The 23,029-nt window shown below is 40.1% G+C and overlaps 1 protein-coding gene across 1 annotated transcript in view; it reads left to right on the forward strand.

The window, feature by feature from the left end:
* Positions 1–327: 327 nt before the first annotated feature.
* Positions 328–23,029, forward strand: part of TIMP2 (TIMP metallopeptidase inhibitor 2) — a 30,215-nt gene continuing 7,513 nt past the window's right edge. The window contains exons 1-2 of the mRNA XM_034412851.3: positions 328–781; positions 21,929–22,029. Of these exons, the coding sequence (XP_034268742.2) occupies positions 652–781; positions 21,929–22,029 (231 nt within the window). The 5' untranslated portion in view covers positions 328–651. The remainder of the gene's footprint in view (positions 782–21,928; positions 22,030–23,029) is intronic.

Below are 23,029 nucleotides of genomic sequence, written 5' to 3' on the forward strand. Positions count from 1 at the left end.
GCCTCCTATAACTGCATTCCTTCTAAGCTCGACTGCTATTATAATTCTGACAAAAATTACTGTAAAAAATAAAAGCCCGGTTGCCGGCCGGACTCATGGAGAGTGGCTGCTCTTAAGTGGGGAATTGCATACAGCCTGAGAAGGGTGGGGGCAACTGTCAAGCAAAGGTAGCCGAGACCCAATCTCGCAGGACCGGAGGCGAAGGAAGAAAAAGCAGCGCATACACTGATCGGAGCAGGCCAACCGCCCGTTTTGGCCCAGCGCCACCAGGAGGAGGGGCCGCAATTCCCTGGAGCCCATTAAAAAGCCAGGCTTAGGCTGGAACCCGGAGAAGAAAACATCTCCAGAAGGCAAGAAGCAGGAGCTATCGGCGAGGCGGCTTTCTTTTTTCCAGCCGCGGGAACCCTTTTTTTCCCCCCCAGGCTCTCCACCCCATCCCGAGAGACAGGCTCGACGGCAAGGCAAACTTTGAGGACAGCCTCCCTGCGGAAGCGGCACGCGTCCCCCTGGAATCGCCACAGATACCGTGCTCAGAGGACTGAGCGGGGGCGCGCGCGCGCGCCTGTCTGGATGAGGCGGCAGGAACCGTGAGCAGTCAAGCCTCGGCCACCCCCTCCGCCAGCCCGCCTTCCCTCCCACCCGCTCCGCAAAATGAGTGCTACGTTCCCGAGCCTCCTGGCCTCGCTGGCCGTCTTGCTCCTGGGGAGGGTGGACCGCCTTGCCGACGCCTGCAGCTGCTCCCCGGTGCATCCGCAACAGGCGTTTTGCAATGCAGATGTAGGTAAGAAAAAACACGGCTGACCGCCCTCCTCTTCTCTGCGGCTCCCCTAGTGGCTTTTCTCGTGGCTTGGTCGACCCCGCATTTCTCTTATCGCGGGCAGCCCCCTTTTCTCCCCTACTGCAAACTCACTTGTTAGCGGCCAAAACAACCCCACCCCTTTATCCTGCAAGGAATGAGCCGCGTTGGGAGAAACCTGGAAGGGAGCCCGCACGTTGATTCCCGCTTGGCCCCTGCTTGGGTAGCGACCAGCAGTTTCCGTCGTTAGTGCGGGCGTCTGAATGGCCTCGGGCTGGTTCTGTAGATCCCTTCGGTTAAAAAAACCAACTACCTTACTCAAGATTAAAGAAAAAGCGAAGTGCCGGCCCTGCTTTGCCTTGCATTTCGCTTCCTTTCTCTCTCCCTCCCCGCCTTTCGCTCTAGCGCGCTCGCTGACCTGATCCACAGGAATTCATTTGAAAGCACAAAGACAACCGCGGACTGAAATTCCTAATTTCTGGCGATGGCTTTCTGCCTGCAAAATGTAGGCTGCTGCCAGACTCTGATGGAACAGCTTCGAAATGGGGAGGGGAGGGGAGAAGAGGAAGTATGTGGAAATTGGAAGAGAAACGACCGCAAAACGAAAACTTCACAAAGGCAAGCTTGAACCATATAGGGCCATCTTCTCTGACCCAGAAGGGGAAAGAATGAATTCCCCCTTAGAGGGGTAGGATTTTAGATCTGTATGGCTTTGAAAAAGCAACATTAAGTTTTGGAATGAGAGGTTGCAGCCAACCTTCCCTAAACCCCACAAATCGTTTGCAACAGAGGTATAACAGTAAAAGAGTTGGAAGGTACCTTGGAGGTCATCTAGTCCAACCCCCTGCTCATGCAGGAGACCTGTACTAGGGATTCGAACCGCTGAGCTGCCGACCTTTCTGACCGACAAGCTCAGTGTCTTAGATCTAATCACTTGCTGGACAGTTCTATTTTGAATTTATACAGCCGTCTCATGTCCCTCTCTGTCTTGAACTCTAAATGCACATATACTCCTATTGTACCCTGGGATTTTCCCAGAATTCTCAAACCAAAAGGGCCACTTCACTGTTTCCAAGTTGGGCAAAGCAGAATTATAGGGGTTCAAAGAACCAGGGTTTGGAAAGAAAGAAACCAGACACGGTGAGGCAAAGAAGAATAAAAAAGCTCCAGAGCTGTGAAGTGGTAGTGGAAATGAACCAGATTTCCATTCCCTATATAAATTATATAAATATAATCTCTTTACAGTCTCCTAAAACTCCTGACTCAGGGATAGAACATTTTTGGTTTTCTTCTAAGAGAAGCTGGAGTCTGTTTTAAGTGTTGCTATGTTCACTCTGCTGTGTTTTTTGCTTTTAGTTGTATGTCATTAAAGCTTTTTTTCCCATTAATGAGTGCTTTGAGCAGCCTTCCAGCAACCACTGGTCCCTTAGCTGTGGCCTTTTTGCTTGCTCCATCATCATCAACATACTTCCTGTGTGGTAATCAAGCCAGAGGCTCAAAGTTTTTGTGGGAGGGGGTGGGAGTGAGGGTGGGGAAATCAAACGTAAGAGCTGTTGTTCACAGAGCAATGTAGCAATATTTGAAGACAGATGTAAAATCACCCTGAGGAACCCAAAATTTATTCCCAGTGTTTGACAGCCTCCATCTGCCCAGGAACAAAAAAAAGTACTTAAGAGGTACAGTAGTCCTTGATTTATGGCCACAATTGGGACTGCAATTTTGGTCACTAAGTGATTTGGTTGTTAAGTGAGTGCTTATGTGACTGGACCTGATTTTACAACCATTTTTACTGTGGCTGGTTAGCAAATTGAGTGGTTGGTAAGTGAATCACAGGGTTGTTAAGTGAATCTGGCTTCCTCAAATGACTTTGCTTGTTGGAAGCTGGCTGGGAAATGGCAACCATTGTAAAAGCAAGCTGGTTGCCCAGCACCCAAATTGTGATCACATGACTGGGTGGGGTGATTCGATGGCTATAACTTCAAGGATGGATCGCAACCCAGTTTTTCATTCTAACTTTGAACCATTGTTAAATAAATGGTCATAAATTGAGGACAACCTATAATTGGTTTGGGGATAATTTCTTTGGCCTGGGATCAGAAAATTAAGAGCCATCTCCTTCTGCCTTCCTAACCTTTGGATTCTGATCCAGTGGTCCAAAGGCAGTCAGATTATCATTTGGAACCCAAAACCAAAGTGAAGGCATAACCTGAATATATGAAGTAGTAATAAGGGGGAGAGCATTTCTGAACCTACATCTTGTCCTAGCTTCTGAACAATTGTACAAGGTTCCCAAGCAACTGAGATTCAAGAACTGGTTGCCCATTTAATTCTTTCTCAGCATGGCCGAGGCCCTCATGAGAAAAAACACACTCCTTGTTTCCATGTTGATTTAATCAAGGCCTTGTGATATCATCATCATGTCCCTTTTTCTTGGCAGTTTGAAAGAAAGAATGAACGAGTTAAGGGTGAGAGAGGCTCTTGTTTTACCGGTTTAAACCAGGCATGCTGGGTTGCATCCTTCACTTGTTACTCTTTCTTTTTTGACATTGTCTTTTTCTCTTCCCAATTTGCTAAGCTTGGAATCTATTGAAAACACTGGATCTGACAGGGTTGGGCTTCAGTTTCATCTTTTTCTCCCTGTGAAATTCCTTTTATTAAACCTTAACATAATAAGCAAACAACTCAGCCCTAATTTTTCTGGGCCTTGCTCTACAGTTGGGATTTGGAAATATTTTGGTGGGGCAGCTTATCTGTCTCACTGATTCTGACTGTCAGCATTTGCAAAATTGGTATGCCCAAGCTGCCTTCCTTAATTTTGTAATGTCTCCAGGAACTGAGTAGCTGCTCTCAGCAGCAATTGTTTGTAGTTTCATTTTAGTATCCAGTGTCTCTTCCGTCCATGATAATTTCTGAGTCAAAGAATTTTTGCACTAGGGTCTTGTGACTTTTTCAACCGCAAAGACTTCCTTCTGTTTCTTAGAATTAGCTGAAATCCTTGTTTGCACTTTCTTGGATATTGAGACAATCCTTCTAGGAGCAGTTCTCTTGGGTTAATATCAACTATGCCACAAGTCTATAGCCAAGGTGCCCTGCCGAGCCCCTTGTGCTTTTGCAATTTGAAATTATACTACATATTTTAATTTTCCAGGGAAGCACTGTATTAATCTTTTGGAACAGCATGGACACACAAACACACATATTACACACATACACACACAAACACAATTTCAAGATTTATAGGCTCTTAAACAGTAGAAGAATTCGATTTTACAAGTCTTTGTGAAACCCTACTTACTTTGTCAAATTCAAGGTGTATAGCTGCTGATGTGATAATCCTGTTAGTATTTAATGTGCACAGGCAGGGGTGGGTTCTACTTACCTTTATTACCAGTTCAATGGGGCCGCATGCGCAGAAGCGTTCTGATGACATCGGGGTCGGTGGGTGAAGCTTCCCTCCGGTTTTACTAACGGTTCTACAGAACCGGTCCAAACCGGGGGCAACCCACCACTGTGCACAGGACTCTTTAGTTTTGCAGATTGCCCTAGTCACTTATTTCTAGTATCACTTAAATTGGCTACCACAGTCTGGCTTTTAATCAGCCAGAACAAGTTTTAAAAAGGAAAGTTAACAGCTTGATAGCAGTGTGGTCGAGATATGAGAGAATCCATACTGATCAATAATTTTATTTTAAATAATATATTTTTCTGTTTTAATTTTAACAGCTGGAATCTAAGCTGTACCGATAGAGAAGAATATTTGTAGCTCAGGGATGAACTGAGTTCTAGTTTTTGTTCAACCCTGAGTTCTTTTCAATCCAAAGTGTAAAATAATTGTTTTCACAAAACACTAACTAACAATACTCACTCCTTTGTTTCTTTCCAAACTTCATTAATATTTCAGAACACTGGTTCCCTGAACATAGAATGGAGTATAATTATTCTGGATCCTTTAGGTATTACAGAGGGAAATTATTTGATGTAGAACCACATAGGAAAATATAGGTCATAATAGGAGATTCAGTATGAAAAATGATGGGGAGAGAACTACTTGGCAGTAGACTACACAACATGTTGATTTCCCAGAGATGTAGCAGTTGTCTGTAGTGACAGAAACAATAGACATCTGACAGACATCCGAGAACCAAACCTAGGTGGCTCAATGGAAAAAAAGAAGGACTGGTCATGTTTCAGAATAAATAGTGTGTGTTGGGGAGAGTTCTCAGTAGGATGTTGGTATATTGGTATGTAGTCTATGTGTTAGCAGAAGGTTTGAATGAGGAGAAAGAATCCATTGGATTAAAAACATGACATGTTTTACATACTACACACAGAGCAGACTCAATTATAAAACATTGAGTATGCCACTTCAAAACAAGGTTTTCTGGGAGCAGGACAAGCAGAGCAGGACAGATTTGGAGTAAGAAATACACACTGAAGACCTATGCAATACTATTTTCTTTCCACAACTAGAAGTTTAGCAACATTTCTTGCCTCCATCTATTGCAGGCAATAGTCCATACAGAGCTCTAATTAGGTTTCCTCCGTGAGGATGCACTGCTTTTGGATTTTTAATCTACTGAAGGTAGGCAATTGATAACGTTACAATCATTGGTACAGATAGGTACAATGGCGGAAGAGTGACACACATGTGACAATATCATAGTGCAAAACCTGCCCATGAATTCTTGCCTCCCTATGTTGGACATAAGTATGACATCATAGGACTTGCATCATGACATTGTAATGTATGTTTCATCACTTGCCTTCCACTTTTCCCTTATATCAGGGGAACCTTTACTACTGGTTCAAAGCATTTTGATGACATCAGGGTCAGTGGGCAGAGTCTCCCACCAGTTTTACTACCAGTTCTATAGAACCGGTGCAAACTGGGGGCAATCCACCACTGCCTTATATGCTTACATTTGTAATGATTGGGCTATAATCCCCAGTTTCTTCTGATAGCCAGGACTGATGGAATTAAAGCTCAAAGTATCTGAAGGACTTCTGATTATTTCTGCTGTAAGGAAAAATAAACCCTCAGCCCACATCCTATTCAGAGAGAACAGAGCTGGTTTTTGATTATGTTTTTCCTCTGGGTACGCTTGGGATTTTCTGCAGATTTCTGCAGTTTTAGAAGAGGAAACACAGAAAGCTGTATCAGATCAGATTGATGATCCACCTAATCCAGTGTCCTCTACATTGTTTGGCATTTTGGTGGTTATAAACAGACTCCTTTCCCAGCACACTTGAACCTAGAGTCTTTTGAAGGCTGTGTGTAGTACCACTGAGCTACGATTTATCACCAAACGCTGGACAGAAAAATATATGAGCTAGTTATAAATCAATTTCTGGTCTCTTCTTTTTCCTATTTCATCAGAAAGATATTGAAGCAGGAAATTAGCTTGAGCAAGAAGAGCATAGCTGGTATCAAATTATGGCCACCAAGATGATTAAGATAAGATACACCATAGTTTCTTACACCTTGGATTTTTAATCTTAAAAAAAGATTATATTTAAAAATCAATCCAATCAAAACATTTTGTTGCTCCCAGTTAAGAAAATACTTTATCTTGCTGTTCCACCTGCACACTGCAACTGGATAGGCACCTGAATGTTATTTCAGATTAGCAGCAGATGACGGGCAGGGGAAAATATTACTTTGGGCACCCACAGGGAATGGGGAGATTGTTGCTCTCTTCACTATCACATGCTACCTGAGAGATTACTTCTTTCTGCCATAATGGTAGAATTGGCCCTGGTGATGGATTTAAATACGGTAGTCATGCAACCACATGAGTTCCTGCTGGAGACATTTGTCCCCTGCTTATGAACTTTTAGGGGCATTTCCAGATGGGAAAAAAGTCAAAAGCCAGAGGGGTTCTTTTGATGTGCTTAGGCATCTCCCCTTGCTTATGTAGGCACACCCATATGCACATTTGTGCTCCTTTTAACTTCCCTCAGGAAGCTCTCTTGGTTGACACGGTCCTTGGAGAAACAACAGATGTCGGTTTACTCACATTCCATTGCATGGAATTGTGGTACAGTTTGCAGATTCTATTGTAGCAGCCACAACACTATGCTATTTTTATTTGCATTGTTTTGTGCCATGCAGCCACAAAAGTCCACAGGAACCTTTGTACAACTGCAATCAGCCCGATCCCATTGAACTATCCTACAGATCTTGAGTCTCTGGCAGCAGCCTGCTATGAATAATATTGGATACCTGATGACTGTTAGATGATAGCTTCTTTTCCCATGACTCTTCTAAGTGTCACACAGGAAAGCCCCCCCCTCCCCCATCCCATGTCTGTTACATCAGATCAGCATGCGATATAAGGAATCCAGATCCCATCTGAACCATAACTTTGCTTATAAATTGATAATGCACGTGATTTTGGTAGTATACATTCAGGATTAAAGCATCACACTGAGACAAGCATAATTCCTTTACCTTTCTTTTGTAGGATCAAGCCCTAATTCCTTCAACCCTCTCCCTTTCCACCTGTTTTAAAATTTACAAAGTAGAGCCTACCTTGGCCAGCACTAATGGGCTGGCTTCATGTTCTTCTGAAAATATTCCTTTGTTCAAATAACTCTTTTTTCCTTTTCAAATAACTTTTATTTTGATGTTTTAAAAGTAATTAGATAAGGGATGAATATACACAGACAATGCTTGCAAAAAAGGAAAAGGCAAATATGCTCAATATATATAGAGGAGAGAGGTAAGAACAGCTAAGGTTGGATATGATTTTGTAAATCAGAATTATGCCAGAATTATGAACTGAGACCTACTTAGCAGCAATTGAAAGTGCTGAGAGGTTGAGATTTTTAGGAGTTTATCTTTGCCCGTGTGTGTGTGTGTGTGTGTGTGTGTGTGTGTGTGTGTGTGTGTATGTGTACACTCGTACATGCATGGATACACACACTTTCATTCTCGGTACCAAAGCTCCACATCCACAGTGTTCAGTTGAGTTCCACCCCTTCAGTTGAGACTTCACATTCTTCTGGGCAGTGTAAATACTAGGTGCTAATTCAACCTGAGAGTCATTAATTGATCTGTTAACATTTTTCTAATCGATGATGACCCTCCCTTGGGTGCTGGAAAGATGATGAATAAATTGAGTCGATCTAAGAGTGTACTATAAAATAACTAGGGTTCTTTATCATAGGTACCAAGGGGTGGATGCATATATGTGTTGACATATTTCTCCAGATTCTTCTTCTGGAATATCCCCAGGCCAGTGATCAGAATTTTTAGAGCCAATCTTCAATCATTAATGTTTGAATACTTGATGTAGGACTCTTCAGAAGATAGATTTTGGGGCTATAAGGCAGTTGTGCGGTTAACAGCCACACAGATCTCTACTCTGGATGCAAGAAGTCTATTTAGAAAAATGGAAATGTTCCAAATGTGGAATGATTTGTAAGATGAAATCATCTTTCCCAAGCCATTGGGCATTCTGATTGCTATACCAAATGAAATATTGGCCTGTCTCTTTGAAAAATATTTCTGGATGTTATCAGGTGATTGCAAGGAAAATGAAGGTGATGTTCCTTTCCAAATGAGCATTTAGTATTGCCATCTTTGATTCTTTTTGAACTGCCTTTTTTATATATATTTTTCTTTTTTCTTTTTTTCTTCATTTCTCTCTGTCTCTCACACACATATACACATATAAGTAAAATATGCTGCATTGCTTACTACCCTATTTACTTTATTTCAGTCTACTTTATCCTAACTTAAATTCCTAGAAAAAAAATAGAAGATTCATAGTAAATCTCAGTGGCTACCTTAGAATAAACTATATGTTGAATTGGGAACAAAGTAAAACAAAACAAAACAAAACAAAAGCCCAGAAAATATTTTCAGAATATTGAAAATGACTACATTGAAAATCTTAATTATAGTAAGAATAAAAATACAGTATTGTTCTTTTTAAGAACATACATATAAGCACCCTATTATGTCACAATAGTTAGTTGAGGGTGAAGGTTCATTCTCTGAGCTTGTGGGTTGGTTTTTGAACATTTCATTACCAGGCTAGATAGGTAACATCTTCAGAAGAATTTAGGGGATGTCAGTGATTTAGGGGATGACAATACTTAAGTGTATAAGTCAAAAAACTAGGAAGATAAAAAAGACCTTGATTCCTGGTGATTTCATGGAAATGGCGTAATTTCATTATTGGCAATACAGAAATAGTTTACCATTAATTTCTTCTTTTCAATTTCCTTCTTATTTTTTAACTTCCCAGTGTAGCCTACAATCCTGGCATTTTGTGGGCTTTAGTCCTAATTCAGGTTATTTTTTTTCAAGGTTAACCAAGGCAGCCCTTGGCATTTTCCATCACTTTATAGTATCTTGAATGAGTTCATGAAATCCATAAATTTATGAATGCCTCCAATCTGTCACTGGTTGCCAAAAAAAAAATTCATGGATATGTTTCAGATCACCAGATGTTAAGCTCAATTTAGAGGAGACTTTCTCTTTTCTTATGTGAGAACTGACAATGTTACACTAAACATAAAGTTGGCCATTTTGTCTGTCCCAAACATGTGGGTAGCAAGGGTGGTAGTTCTTCCCTACACAAGGATTTAGGACTATGGTGTCAGAGCAGGGGTGTTTTCTCCCAGATGCTATTCTGGTGTGCGAGAAAAGTTAGGACTGGTGCCAGGAGTAAGTTCCTTCTTGTGCCAAATAGCAAATTCTGTGATTATGAGGTAAACTCCTAGTTACTCTTTAATGGCTAAAAAATACAAAGCCACAATATGTATTTAACACAGCATATGGATTGTCTCTGTGGAGAAGATCTGGATGGGAAATAAGAGAGGGTGGATGTTGAAAGGAGAGGGGATTTGAAAACTGATTTTATGTCCTAATAGTTATTAAAACAGGGACTACATTCAAACATCATGTTAAACCAAAACCAGATAGTGTGTAGGATGTGTTAATTGAACCAGCATCATTTCCTTTTTGGCTGAGAATGCTGAAAGATTAAATTGAAATATTTCATTTAATGAATATTTCATTTAATTCAGTTTTCTGTTCAGGCATGCCTATGTAAGGAAGGTGGGTGGTTTTCAAATGTGAGCAGTGATGGGAAGAGCTGAAGTTTGCTTAAAGTAAGTTCTACCTGCAAGAAGTAAGGTTGTGATGAATTGTAAAGCAAAAATGGAGCATCTTATATTCTGTTGAGGGCAGTTTGAAGAAAGCAATGGGTGCGGTTGGAGTCAAAAGCAGGAGGGAACTTGTCTGACACGCCCTCTCGCTTTCTGGTATGGTCATCTCATTTTTCAGAAGTCTAAAATTATTCTATAGAGAGAGAGACTGTTCTTGATATGGATTGTCCAACAAAATAGAATGCCCATTTGTGTGCTTTAAATTTAGGTTAGCTTTATGCTTGCTTAACTGTGTCAGCTTCTTCCTCTAGAAAATAATCTATTGTAATCTGGAAGAAAATGATGTTGAGAGTACTCTTGTGAGATGAATTTTTATTTTAAAAAATTGTCCTTAGGAAACAATCTTGAATACAAACAGCTTTGTTAGCTATGCATTTAGAACAACTCTGCATTTCTGGTTCTGTTTGCAGCTGGAAAATAGAAAACCAGCTCTCCTGTTTTTGAAAATTTCAGAGGCTGGTAGGACTGCCACAAGCAGTAGGAATAGCCACTAGTGTTCTAATTTGGATTGTACTGATTGTACTGTGTTGTTTTTAATCCAAAAAAAGCACCTGACTGATGTTCTTCCATCCTGGCTATTTAAGCTGCCTATTTAGCCCTTGCAAGTGGTTTAGGTTAAAGCCTTGGACTTCTCCAAAGAAACAGTCAGAGAGGCCATTGGGTTCCTTGCTATGGTAACTGCTAGGAATGTGAGTTGCATCAACCCAGGCTTAATCAAATTTTTGTGGATGGGCGTGCTGTAGAGAAATATCCAAATTAGCCAACAATGAACAACAAACAGAAATGGACAAAGCAAAGAGCAATGGAGGTATAATTGCTCTGGCCTGATTGTAGTTATATTTCGGCAGTGAACAGGGACATCAAGCAAATGTATAAGAACACAAATGCTGGTCATCATTAGTCTCTGCCAGATTCCTGATGTGAGATTAATTTTTGAGAGGGACCATTCTTTGACTTGCAGAAAGGCTAAAGAGATGTGCATAATCTAAGTACGCAATCAAGCTCATAAACAGAGAAACGTAATAGCAAATCTTGACTGCTGCTGCCAGTAAAGGAAGACCTATCATTCATATTAGAATAAATGCGTACAAGTGTGTATAATGTAGAAGAAACTGATGAGTGATGGGAGGTGTGAGGAGCTACAGGAAACAGATGGAAGACTTAAATTGCCAGTGTGATATCTCTACATTGGAAGGACAACATAGAGGTATTACCAGCTGAGCTGCTGTATCTGTGAATAATTTGGTGAGGCATATTTAGAAGATTCTGGCTTCCATTTCACAGCCTGAGAGGATAATACAAAGATGTACATCAGCTGAGCATAGTACAGAAAAAGAAATTTTGGGAATAGAACAGCAAGCCAAATAAATGAAAGAGATGGAATAAGAATAGGATATTCAGTTAAGTCTCCTTTAACCAATACAATTCAAAATACCTTTCCAGCCTCAAATGCCTACCGTCCAATCAAGCTATCCTTGCTTCCATCACATCCATGCACTGATTCAGTTCTGAAAGGAACACAAGAAAGCTTCCTGTTAAATTTCCTTTGATCTCAATCCAATTGCAACTGCAATTGTTCTTTAATATATTTGCCTGAGATGGGGCAAGGGGATGAAACACCTGTTTGTTTAAGCCCAGTTTTATGTATAAAACAAGGTGGAGATGACTGAAAGGTGGGGGAATGGTATATTGTTGGTAGAAAGCGGAATTCTGCTAACATGGGAATTTATCTTTTCCTCCCCCAAGATATATTATTTCTTGAATGACAGAAATTCTATTAAAGTCTGCTTTGTGAGAGCAAGAATACAGTTTGACTTCCATAAAGCTGTGAGGAGGGGGCCACTGAGCTCTTTAAATGTCATCAAGGCCAATTGTATTGATTACATGCTGTCTCTAAGGCAATGCCAGAATTCTCCATGGAGTAATAAATATGCTTGCTGAGACTTGATTTGCTTGGCAACATATTTCAGGGATTGTGAATAAAATCAGGCAAGCAGACTGATAGGAAGACACAAGATGATGGGAAAGGAAAGGCTAATAGATCATTGTGTGAAAAGAAAGTTATATAGCCAGCCCTTGACTTACAGTCACAATTGAGCTCAACAATTCTGTTGCTAAATGAGGCAGTTGTTAAGTGAGTTGCACCTCATTTTACAATCTTTTTCCCACAATTGTTAAGTGAATAACTGCAGTTGTTAAGTGAAATCATCAAGAGAATCTGGGTTCCCCCATTGACTTTGCTTGTTGAAAGCCAGCTGGGAAGATTACAAGTAGTGATCACATGACCCCAGGAGAGTGCAGCTGTCTTAAATACATGGCAGTTGCCAAGCACCTGAATTTTGATCATGTGACCATGGGGATGTGTAAACCAAAGTGATTAAGTGTGAAAAATGGACTTGAATCACTTTTTTCAGTACTGTTGTGACTTTGAGTGGTCTCTAAACAAATAGTTGTAAATCAAAGACTACCTGTAACTGGATGTATGAACAGACCCAAATGGGGAGGACTGATTGCTAATGGAATCCCTCAGGACGGCTGAGTCATCACTGTACCAAATTGCCATTGGTGTAACTTATACTAGCAAACATCACTTCATTCTGCTATTTTTCCTGTAGGAATTTGTCTGGAATATGTAACATGGAATGTCTTTAATCCTAATCATTATTACATGTTGCAATGCCATTACTTCAGATCTGTAAATTATAACTGAGATCATGTTCCTAATATGTATTTTGTAGGTTCTCTGTCTTTATATTTACCAATATATTACAGTTTTGAAAAGCCCTGCTGGCTTTTCCCATTTGTACACATACTGTTGAAATCTTGGCTTTGACTCATTTGCCTATTTCTCATTGGTAACACAGTTTATTCAGATAATTTTATATAGCAATACAGTATGTTGCAATGATATATTTATCTAGGTTAAGGTATTTCTCATAGCTCTTAAAGGTAGTCATTTAATAAAGGTAGAAATCAGAAAAAAACATGCTACCTCATAATATGTGGATTGTTATGTTATATTTATTCTTATGCTTCAATAGATCTCTCTATTTCAGTGCCACGGTCTGGTCCCTTCATTGCTGTGTCAAAGTGGGACATAGATGATCAATAAAGGATTTCTTCTGCCATGTGATGAAGGGCTCATTAAGATGGGATTGGGTAGCCTGCTGGCTGCTGTATTCACATAATTTGATCTGTAACCTCATCTACCCTCAGGGTATCTATGGTGACAAAAATTAAAGTTGCTAAATAATTCCATTCTCAATGGGTTAAGTTACTGTAATTTCTTATTCAAGACACAGACCTACTTGAAATCAAGTAAAAGCTTGCACAAAGGCAATTCATTTGATTTTATTGCTATGATGACTGAAATGTGATCTGCAGAATGATGGGATCCATCTTTACAAGGTGCTAAAAGCAGAATTGAGTTTCTTGAGCTTCTGAGTTGGTGTAATACCCCCGTGGGAATCTGCGGTCATTTGTTGTGAAGAGTCAGTCCAACCAAATAGGCAATATTTTATTGCAGCTGCTTGCAAGTGAAATATGGCAACTACTATTACACCTGTTAGGAACAAAATGTACTGTATACTGTTTGCCAGCTAGAACATTATATAATGATCTAGCTGGCAAATAATGAGCCATAGGGAAAATAGAAACCTTCTTTATCAGGCATTAACCACCACCCCTTAAAACCAAGAATCTTCTTTTCTTATGGTGGCACAAAATGTATACAGTTTATTCAGAAAGTATTCAGAGTCTCTTCACTTTTGTCAATTTTGTTATGCTGCAGCCTGATTCTACAATTGAAATTCATTTTTTTCTCAATAATCTACACTCAGTACCCCATAATAACGAAGTGAAAACAGAATTTTAGAAATGTCTGTAAATTTATTAAAAAGAAAAAAACTGAAACATCACGTTGACATACAGTAAGTATTCAGACCCTTTGCAACAACACATGAAATTTAACTCTGATGCCTCCCATTTCTCTTGATCGTTGCTCTCATGTTTCTACACCTTGATTGGAGTCCATCTGTGGTAAATTAAATGGATTCAACATGATTTGGAAAGGCATACATCTCGCTATAGAAGGCCTCACAGCTGACAATGTATATTGTAGCAGAGCAAAAGCCATGTGGTCAAAGGAACTGCCTGCAGAGCTCAGAGACAGGATTATTGCAAGGCAATTATTGGAAAGCTACAATAAAATTTCTGCTGCACTGAAGATTCCTAAAAGTACAGTGGCCTCCATAATTCTCAAATGGAAGAAGTTTTGTACAACCAGGACTCTTCAAGAGCTTCTCTTCCAGTCAAACTTGGAGAAGGGCCTTAGTAAGAGAGGTGACCAAGAACCCTATGGTCACAATGACTGAGCTCCAGAGGTCATGTGTGGAGATGGGAAAGAGTTCCAGAAGGACAACCATCATTGCAGCCTTCCACCAATCTGGGATTGTGGCAGAGTGGCTAGACAGATGCCTCTCCTAGTGCAAAACACATAAAAGCACACTTGGAGTTTGCAAAGAAGCACCTGAAAGACTCTCAGACTGTGAGGAACAAGATTCTTCCAAGATTGAACTGTTTGGCCTCAGTTCTAAATGTTATGTTTGGAGGAAACCAGGCACTGCTCATCACTTGTCCAATACCATCCCAAAAGTGAAGCATTATGGTAGCAGTATTGTGCTGTGAGGGTGTTTTTCAGCAGCAGGGACTGGGAGACTGGTCAGAGTTGAGGGAAAGCTGAATGGAGCAAAGTACAGAGATATCCTCAATGAAAACCTTTGGCATTCGGGATCTCAGACTGGGCTGAAGGTTTACTTTCCAACATGACAACGATCCTAAGTACACAGCAAAGACAACACAGGAGTGGCTTAGTGACAACTCTGTGAATGTCCTAGAGTGGCCCAGCCAGAGCCCTGACTTGAACCCTATAGAACATCTTTGGAGGGACCTGAAAATGGCTGTTCACTGATGGTCGCCATCCAACCTGACTGACCTTGAGAGGATTTGCAAGAAAGACGGGCAGAAAATCCCCCAATCCAGGTGTGCAAAGCTTGTCACGTCATACCCAAAAAGACTCGAGGCTGTAATTGCTGCCAAAGGTGCTTCAGCAAAGTATTGAGTGAAGGGACTGAATACTTAGGCCAATGTGATATTTCAGTTTTTTCTTTTTAATAAATTTATAGACATTTCTAAAATTCTATTTTCACTTTGTCATTATGGGGTACTGAGTGTAGATTAATGGGGGAAAAAATGAATTTCAACAAATCGGGCTGCAGCATAACAAAATTGACAAAAGTGAAGGGGTCTGAATACTTTCTGAATGCACTGTATATAGGAATCAAATATATATGCTCCTCAATCCTCTCTCTGCCTCTCTCCCATTTCTTTCTGCCTCCTTCCTCCCAGCCTCCTCCCTCAGAACTTGGCTAAGAAAACCCAAAGCAGCAAATTCCCTTCTACAAAGCCACTCTGTTCAGCACAGAAATCTTCTTTCTACGAGGTTGCATTTTTTGACAGTGATTCAGTGGCACGTGAGTGGAAAAGCCTGGAGCCATAGCTATTAGCTAGGCCTAAAAATTCAGCTGCTGTCACACAGTTGTCTCAGCCAGACCAAAGGCATCCAAGTCAGGCCACAGGCAGTTTCAAGAGACAGAAAGGGGCGGGGGGCGGGGGGGGGGAGAAATGGGGCTCTGAACTACAGTTGATGATGGCTGTACCAGATGTGTAGTTCTACTCTAGAGCCCTAAAACTGGGAAGTATATTTTTCTTAGGTGATACCACCAGATTAACCAGGCCAGGAAATCAACTTCAAAAGAAGGCTAAAACTACTTTTATCAGGAATTGATATAATTTCAGAACCTTGCAAGTCTGCTTGTGCTGTATCATCTCTCCCTTCATAATTTCTGTAAATTGGAAATGTGTCTGTTTAAGCCTCTTGCATTTTTTTTTGTGGATTTGTGATTTCTTTTACCCCCTTGTTCTGGTAATGGATTGTGCACGTTTCTATCAAAGTTACCTTCCTCCCTGCTATAGAATGCTTGAAACACATAGCTAGTAATAAATGCAGAAGAAATCCCTGAGAACTATTAACCTGAAACTGATTTTCAAGATCCTGCTATAAGGGATAATTTAATTCCAAATTGAGCAGTTTAATAAAATAATATTTTCAATAGGACAATGCATGCATGTAAGTACTAGCTTATTTGTAAGTGCCTTTAATGTGGAAAGTATCCAGTGGATGTGATTCATTGAGTGACCAACAGGAAGCCTACAAGTTGCATTTTAGACCACAAATAAATTCCAACTAGTCATCAAGGATTTTACTGAAACCAGGGTGGATTTGATTTAAATCGAGTTGATTTAAATCACAATTTAAATCATGATTTAAATCACTAGTAAAAAGGCTTGATTTAAATCAACTCGATTTAAATCATAATTTTTAAAGAGCAACTGTCATCTCTGCTACTCCTTTGACCCACTGTTGACTCACCGATAGTCCCAGTGTTGCAGAATATACAGCCTCATGCTACATAACTAAGCTCCATTTCATGCTGAATAAACTAAATTATTTATGTATCTTAAATAGAAAAACTATCTTACGATAGATTTTTACCCCAAAAGTTTTTTATTAAAATAAATTCGATAAAAATCAAAAAAATCCGATTTAAATAAAAAAAATCTGATTTTTTTGATTTTTTTTAAAAAAATCATTGATTTTTATCCACCCTGACTGAAACTAAAGCAAACTCTCTTTTGAAAAAAACTGCCCTTGTACTTACACTTGAGAAAATGTTTTCAGAAGCTGTGAGCAAATGAAATATTCCTCATCTCAGTTACCTTTTTTCCATTTTATATGTACCTAACTGGATCATGGGGATATGGAACAGTATGTCATGCAGATTCTCTAAACCACAAAGATAGGAGTAGATGTGACCCAAGAATTAGATGTACTGGTTTTAAAGTCATCTTTTCCTCCTTAAATCAACCCTGTCCCATATCAAGGTGTATAAAATCTGTAATGCTTTGTCATCTGTGTATTCTCTTAGAGGCAATTTTAGATGGCCTGCTTTTGGTGGGGAGGAAGGAAGTGTGTTTGGGTATTGTTGACAAGTGTTCACCTGACCCCTACCCTGCTCATCAGCTAGCCTCTGTGCAGCCCTTTGTCTTCTGTTGTGTGCCCTCTGCGCAACCTCTTCATTTCCCCGAGTTCCTTTATATACCTATCACCTTTCTCCATTTTGGACACCACTTTCTCACCAATGTATCAGCAAGGGAGAGGAAAGCAGATATTTTTGAATGTTGACAGGATACTAAACATCCTTGGCAATATATAGGAGCAACCAGCATTGCCAAGACTTAGTAAGATTAAGTAAGCCAGAGCATAATATTAAGAGTAAACTTTGGAAATTGCAAATCGCCTAATTAGAACTATATTAGAATCTTCTGGGCAATCATAGTGAAAATGAACTATTGTTCAGCTATAGGTACGTATATATTTTGCTTCTATGTGATATTTCCTATCATGAATGAGGGGGCTGGAAATAATCCCTGCCTAAAGCTCTGGAGAATTACTTCAGTTAAAGTAGACAGTGGTTGGGTTCACATTTTATGTTAAACTATGGTTGGATTTCAACAATAATTTGCTGGTCCTCACATATTGTATTAAATCATCATAACTGGTTGACAAATCAGAAGGCTAGATTTACACAAACACTAAGCCAAAACCAAACCACCTTTTGGCTTAGTGGAATGTGCACATTGAATCATTACTACCCTAGCTGGACCAAACATTTAGTTTTCAATAAAACAGCTATATATGGAAAATTTATTTCTAAGTGGGAATGCTGAGTCAGTTTTGTACTGTTTTTAACAGTGCATGGAAAATCTGTCAAGCTTAACACACACACAGACATACAAACCTTCTATATCCAGTAAAACTAGCGAAGTTCTGTGGTATACTGAAGACTAACCAAGATATTGTGGCAGCATATTTGACAAAGCAGACTCTTGACTTCATGAAAGCTGAAGCGGTGTTTATGATGCCAAGGGTCTCCGTTGTTTTTGCTGCCTGCAACAAGTTCACATAAGCTGCTCTTCTGGAATGTAGGCCTAATTAAACTGGTTGGCAACATGTGTATGAAAAACACCAGGCTTAGCACGTTGAACAGTTGAACAGTGGAATTTGTCACTATAGGATTTTGTGAGTTCCTGCTGATGAAACTGAAAAATTACAATATAATTTTCTACAAAACACTACTACAGTTATCTATAATTCAGCTTCTGACACCTAGGAGTGTATTTTAAAACCTGTCTCCCTTATAATTGCAAGAGAAAATGATAGAAAAGACAAAAGGATGGCTGTGCTAAATTAAGCCCCCATGCCCCCCTGCCCCCCCCCAAAAAGTGGCCAGAGACATTAAAGAAGAAGCCTCAACTGTTAATCTTCATTTACAGCAGAGAAATAAGGGAAAGAGCTTTTTTCCTCAAACAATTTTAAGTATTATGCAATATACAGCATTTCTATATTGACACATCCTATACCCAGTGATTGGATTGTTTTGGGAGTTTCAGTGTATGAATAGTTGTGCTTTTTATGGATTAGGTGTGGTATACCTGATTAGCTTCTACTTATATGGTCTTCAGTCTGTGGTTAGTGGTTAAGTCTGTTGGCGGTTAATGTGTGGAAAGACTGATCCACATAACCTCCTTACTGTGGTTCAAAGATGCACCACTACCATTTGCTGAGGATATGTCTCTCTTTCACGCATTCTGCTGTTGAGACAAGCCAAAACTGATCCAAATCTGTATGGAGAATCCATGCCCCATAGAGAAGGAGGCTTGAGATAATGTGATTACGATTGGGGCCAGTGATCTACTGGGCTACAGTTGGCCCACTAGACCTGCTGTGAACCACCCCTTTCCATCAGGATCACCGGACTTGGATGTTCTGCAGTACCATTTTTCTGCAAGGGAGCCTTGAAGTGCAGCTGCTTCCTCCCCTCCGCTTTTAAAGCTGGTGATTGGTTACTTGATTTAGAGCAATATTTCTCCAACTTGGCAATCTCACACTTCAACTCTCGGAATTCATGATAGGTGGAGTCCACGCATCTTAAAATTGCTAAGTTGGAGAAAAAACAATTTAGAGCAGGGCTGACAAACTCCTGGCCCCTGGGTCGGATGCGTCACGTGCTGGCCACGCCCACGCCGTTTAGCAAAGGGGAAAATAGTCCAGATATATCACATGACACCGTGAATTTGACTCCCCTGATTTAGAGGGTGCTGAAGCCCTGAAATTGATGAGCCTATCTCTAATTTAATGTATGTAATTGAAAGGATGGTTGAAAAGGTTCCCCTCTTTAACTTACGGTATGTGGCCTGAGCAACTGGGAATTCCCTTCCCAATGGCCCTGGCTTTTCAGTTCCTCTACACATGGAACGTTCTTTAAAAAAAAAAATCAATTCCATCATAGAATGTTTACTGGTATGGAGATGGCCTAGCCCTAGGCATACAGCATAAAGCTCACACTGATCCAGCATCTCTGCACTCGGGACATACAGAAAAAACTACCATAGTTATTTCATGCCACCTAGTGGCCAATAGATAAATTATCAGTAACTTTGAAAGTTATGTGTGTGTTTAAAAAAAAAGAAAAAGCTAAAGATTTCTTCTGTCCAGTTGTGTCCGAATCTAGGGGGCGATGCTCATCTCGTTTCTTAGTTGAGGGAGCCAGCCTTGTCCAAAGATGTTTCTGTAGTCATGTGCCAGCATGAATATATATGCTGAATGGAAAGTCATTACCCTCCCACTGAAATGGTACCTATTTATCTACTTTCATTTGCATGCTTTCAAACTGCTAGGTTGGCAGGAACTGGGTCAAGAACGGGAGCTCACCCTGTCACAAGATACTTGGATCTCGAACTGCCAACCTTCTTGTTGACGAGTCCAGAATCTTAACCTCTAGGCCACCATGTACCTGACAGCATTTCACAACGTCACTCAGGCCTAACTCTTATTTTCAACTCCAGGCCCAAGAATCCTTATACATAGGCAGCATCTGAGCTGTGCAAATCCTGTCAGCCACAACTTTGCAGTTAATACAGAGAAACCATTGCAATTTAACCATTGTTAGGATAATAGGTCAACAATCTTTGTAAGGGGAAAATGATTAGCTGGAATATCTTGTTGGGATTGTCTGAAATGTGTTCTATATGGGAGTTGGTGACAGCTTTGCACACAGTTGGTGGCATTCAGATTTCAGCCAGGGGAAAACTGCCAATCACTGCTCTTACAATGTTGCACAGCAAGATTTGGTTTCATCTTAGATCATCGTTTTGCTATTTTATGAGCTGAGTGGTTGAGCTTATAAATCCAGTAATATAATTGGAACTCAAAGCAAAAAAAGTTTCTATTATGAACCATAGGTGGTCTGAGACAGATTTCAGCAGAGGTAAATCTCATCAGTGTTTTATGTTGTTTAGTTCTAAGGCCCCACTGTATCCAGATACAAAATTTAGCTTAAAATAAATAAGATGCCTTTGAGTGAATTCTGAGCTTAACAAATGGTTTTCAGCAGCTCAGCTGAATGAGATCACAATCCTTTCATACAAAAAGCCAATTTTTTGTTAACTTTCTCAATGGATAGTTTAGATGAAACAAACAACAAACTGGCTTAGTTGTTAGAACTGTTAGGCAGTTTAAAAACAGGAATTACAGGTGGCCCTTGACATAACAACCATCTGTTTAATGACCAAAGTTACAATGGCACTGAAAAAAATGACTTGTTACCTCTGTACTCATACTTATCATCATTGCGGCATCTCCACAGTTATGTGATCAAATTTTGGGTGCTTGGCATATGTCTGATAGTTGCAGCATCCCAGGGTTGTCGTTTGCAATCTTCCTAAGGAGCTTCTGAGAAGCAAAGTCAATGGGGGAAGCCAGTTTCGCTTAATGACCACATGATTCATTTAACAACTATAGTGATTTGCTTAACAACCATGGCAAAAAGGTTGTAAAATGAGACATGATTCACTTAACAACTGTTTTGTTTAACAATGGAAATTTGAGGCTCAATAGTGGTTGTAAGTTGAGGACTACCTATACTCTTAAATATTACCAGGAGACCCCAAGCTGATTTCAGTCCATGCCTGCTATGCACAACTGAGATTGCTAATGGCTTAGTTTCTTGTGCAAACAAAGCTAATTGTGGTTTTTAACAAACTTATTAAGAAAATAAGACACGATAAACCAGTCCAAGTGTGGAAGTGAGTGCAGTCTTGCTTGGTCTCAGCCTAGTATGATAGCCTGATAGTCTTTGAATAAAAGGTATCTTCTTTCCTGCTTTTCACCTCTTCCCTTTACTGAAATCAAACTCTCTCCTTCTTCCCACCCCAAATCCACAATAGCCTGAAGATTTTATGTACGAAGAGTCTGAATGCAAAATATTTTCATCTGAGTCGAGTCTCAATGTGTTTGGCTTCATTATGGATGAAGAGACCTGAGTTTTAATAGCAAATCCATTTGACAAGAAAAGCTATTAACCTCTGTTTCTCGTATCAGTATTCTTACAGCAGCACATTTTAGTTAAAGTAATCTTCTTTGTTCCTGGAGGCTGCTTGCAGATAATGCAGACATTATCCTTATCTCTGAAATAAATAGAACAAGGTGGCATTTCAAATATTGTTGCAAGCTTGAAGGAGTCTATAATCAAAGAACTGCAGAAAGGAAAGAGCAGAAAAGGGCAAAAGGCTTTTTTGTTAGCAGCATGCAACAGAAACTCTCCCCAGGATTAATAACCCCAGGTTTTGCTTGTAAGAATAGCTGCCGAGTACTATAAGGAGAAGGAAGAAGAGTGAGACTTATGGTTACATTATTTGTATTCTGCTTTGGAATGGTTGGATTCATCATTGGCATTGCATCTTTCCAACGTCTTTTGTCTCTTTGTATTTCAGTGATCAGAGCAAAGGCTGTCTCTGAAAAAGAGGTGGACTCTGGGAATGACATCTATGGAAACCCCATCAAACGCATCCAATATGAGATCAAACAGATAAAGGTAACAAACAGCTACATGAGAACCCTAGCTTTGGCTATGTGTATACAGACAGTCCCCAGGTTAAGAATGACTTCTGTCCCTAACGCCGTCTTTAACTCAAACTTGTATGGAAGTCGGAACTTGTACTTAACAAACGGACAGCCTGTTACTAAAAAAAGGGGGGTGACATTGTCCTTCCTTGAGCTGATGAACTGCTGAAGCTGCAAAATGCTTTCAGGAACTGTTGAAAATGGCTGAAAACAGGCTTATATATTAAAAATGCACAGCTTCAGTGGTTCCTGAAAGCATTGCATGGATTCAGCACTTCATCAGCTCAAGGAAGGAAGACCACCGTCTGCCATTTTTAGCAATAGGCAGCCTGTTTGTATTCGGAGATAGTCCTTACTTTCTGAACCTGGGGACTGCTTGTGTAGCCTTACACATACACACAAAGAAGAGCAACAGCAATTCAGAGTGAAACTGCAGAGAACCTATAAACCTGTTGTTAGTGCTATTTAATGCTACACATTTTCTATGTTTTGTTTTCATTTCAGAATTCCAGCTGCCCTGTTTAGAACAATTAAAATATTATTAGTTTACCAGTCAGGAATACTTAGGATAACAAAAGAATAAGAAAGACAAAGGGAAAGAAAAGCCTAGTCTTAGCTGATAGTGTAAAAACATTGAAAAACCACTCAAAAGCAAACAAATCAAAGGTTTGACATAAGTTAGAGTTAGATCCAATTGGCACTCTATTCCTACACTGATTTAATGAAAGAAGAGCAGAAGAGCTATCATTCTGTATCCTAGAGACACACTGAAACTAGTATGAAAGAAGCAGCCTTTAAGAGCAGTTTTGGTTTCCTGTTTCTGGAATTTCTTTGGAATTGGCCCATTAATGTTACTTTGGTTTCCCTGCATGTCATCTGCAAAAGCTTCTCTCTCTGTTGGAGAAGCTATTGGAAACAAATGCTCTTTTTCCATACCTCAGACCTCTACACTAAAATAACTTGATCATAGA

The sequence above is a fragment of the Pantherophis guttatus genome, chromosome 2 (assembly GCF_059756535.1).
Source record: "Pantherophis guttatus breed Tessera chromosome 2, ASM5975653v1, whole genome shotgun sequence".
Taxonomy (NCBI): domain Eukaryota; kingdom Metazoa; phylum Chordata; class Lepidosauria; order Squamata; family Colubridae; genus Pantherophis; species Pantherophis guttatus.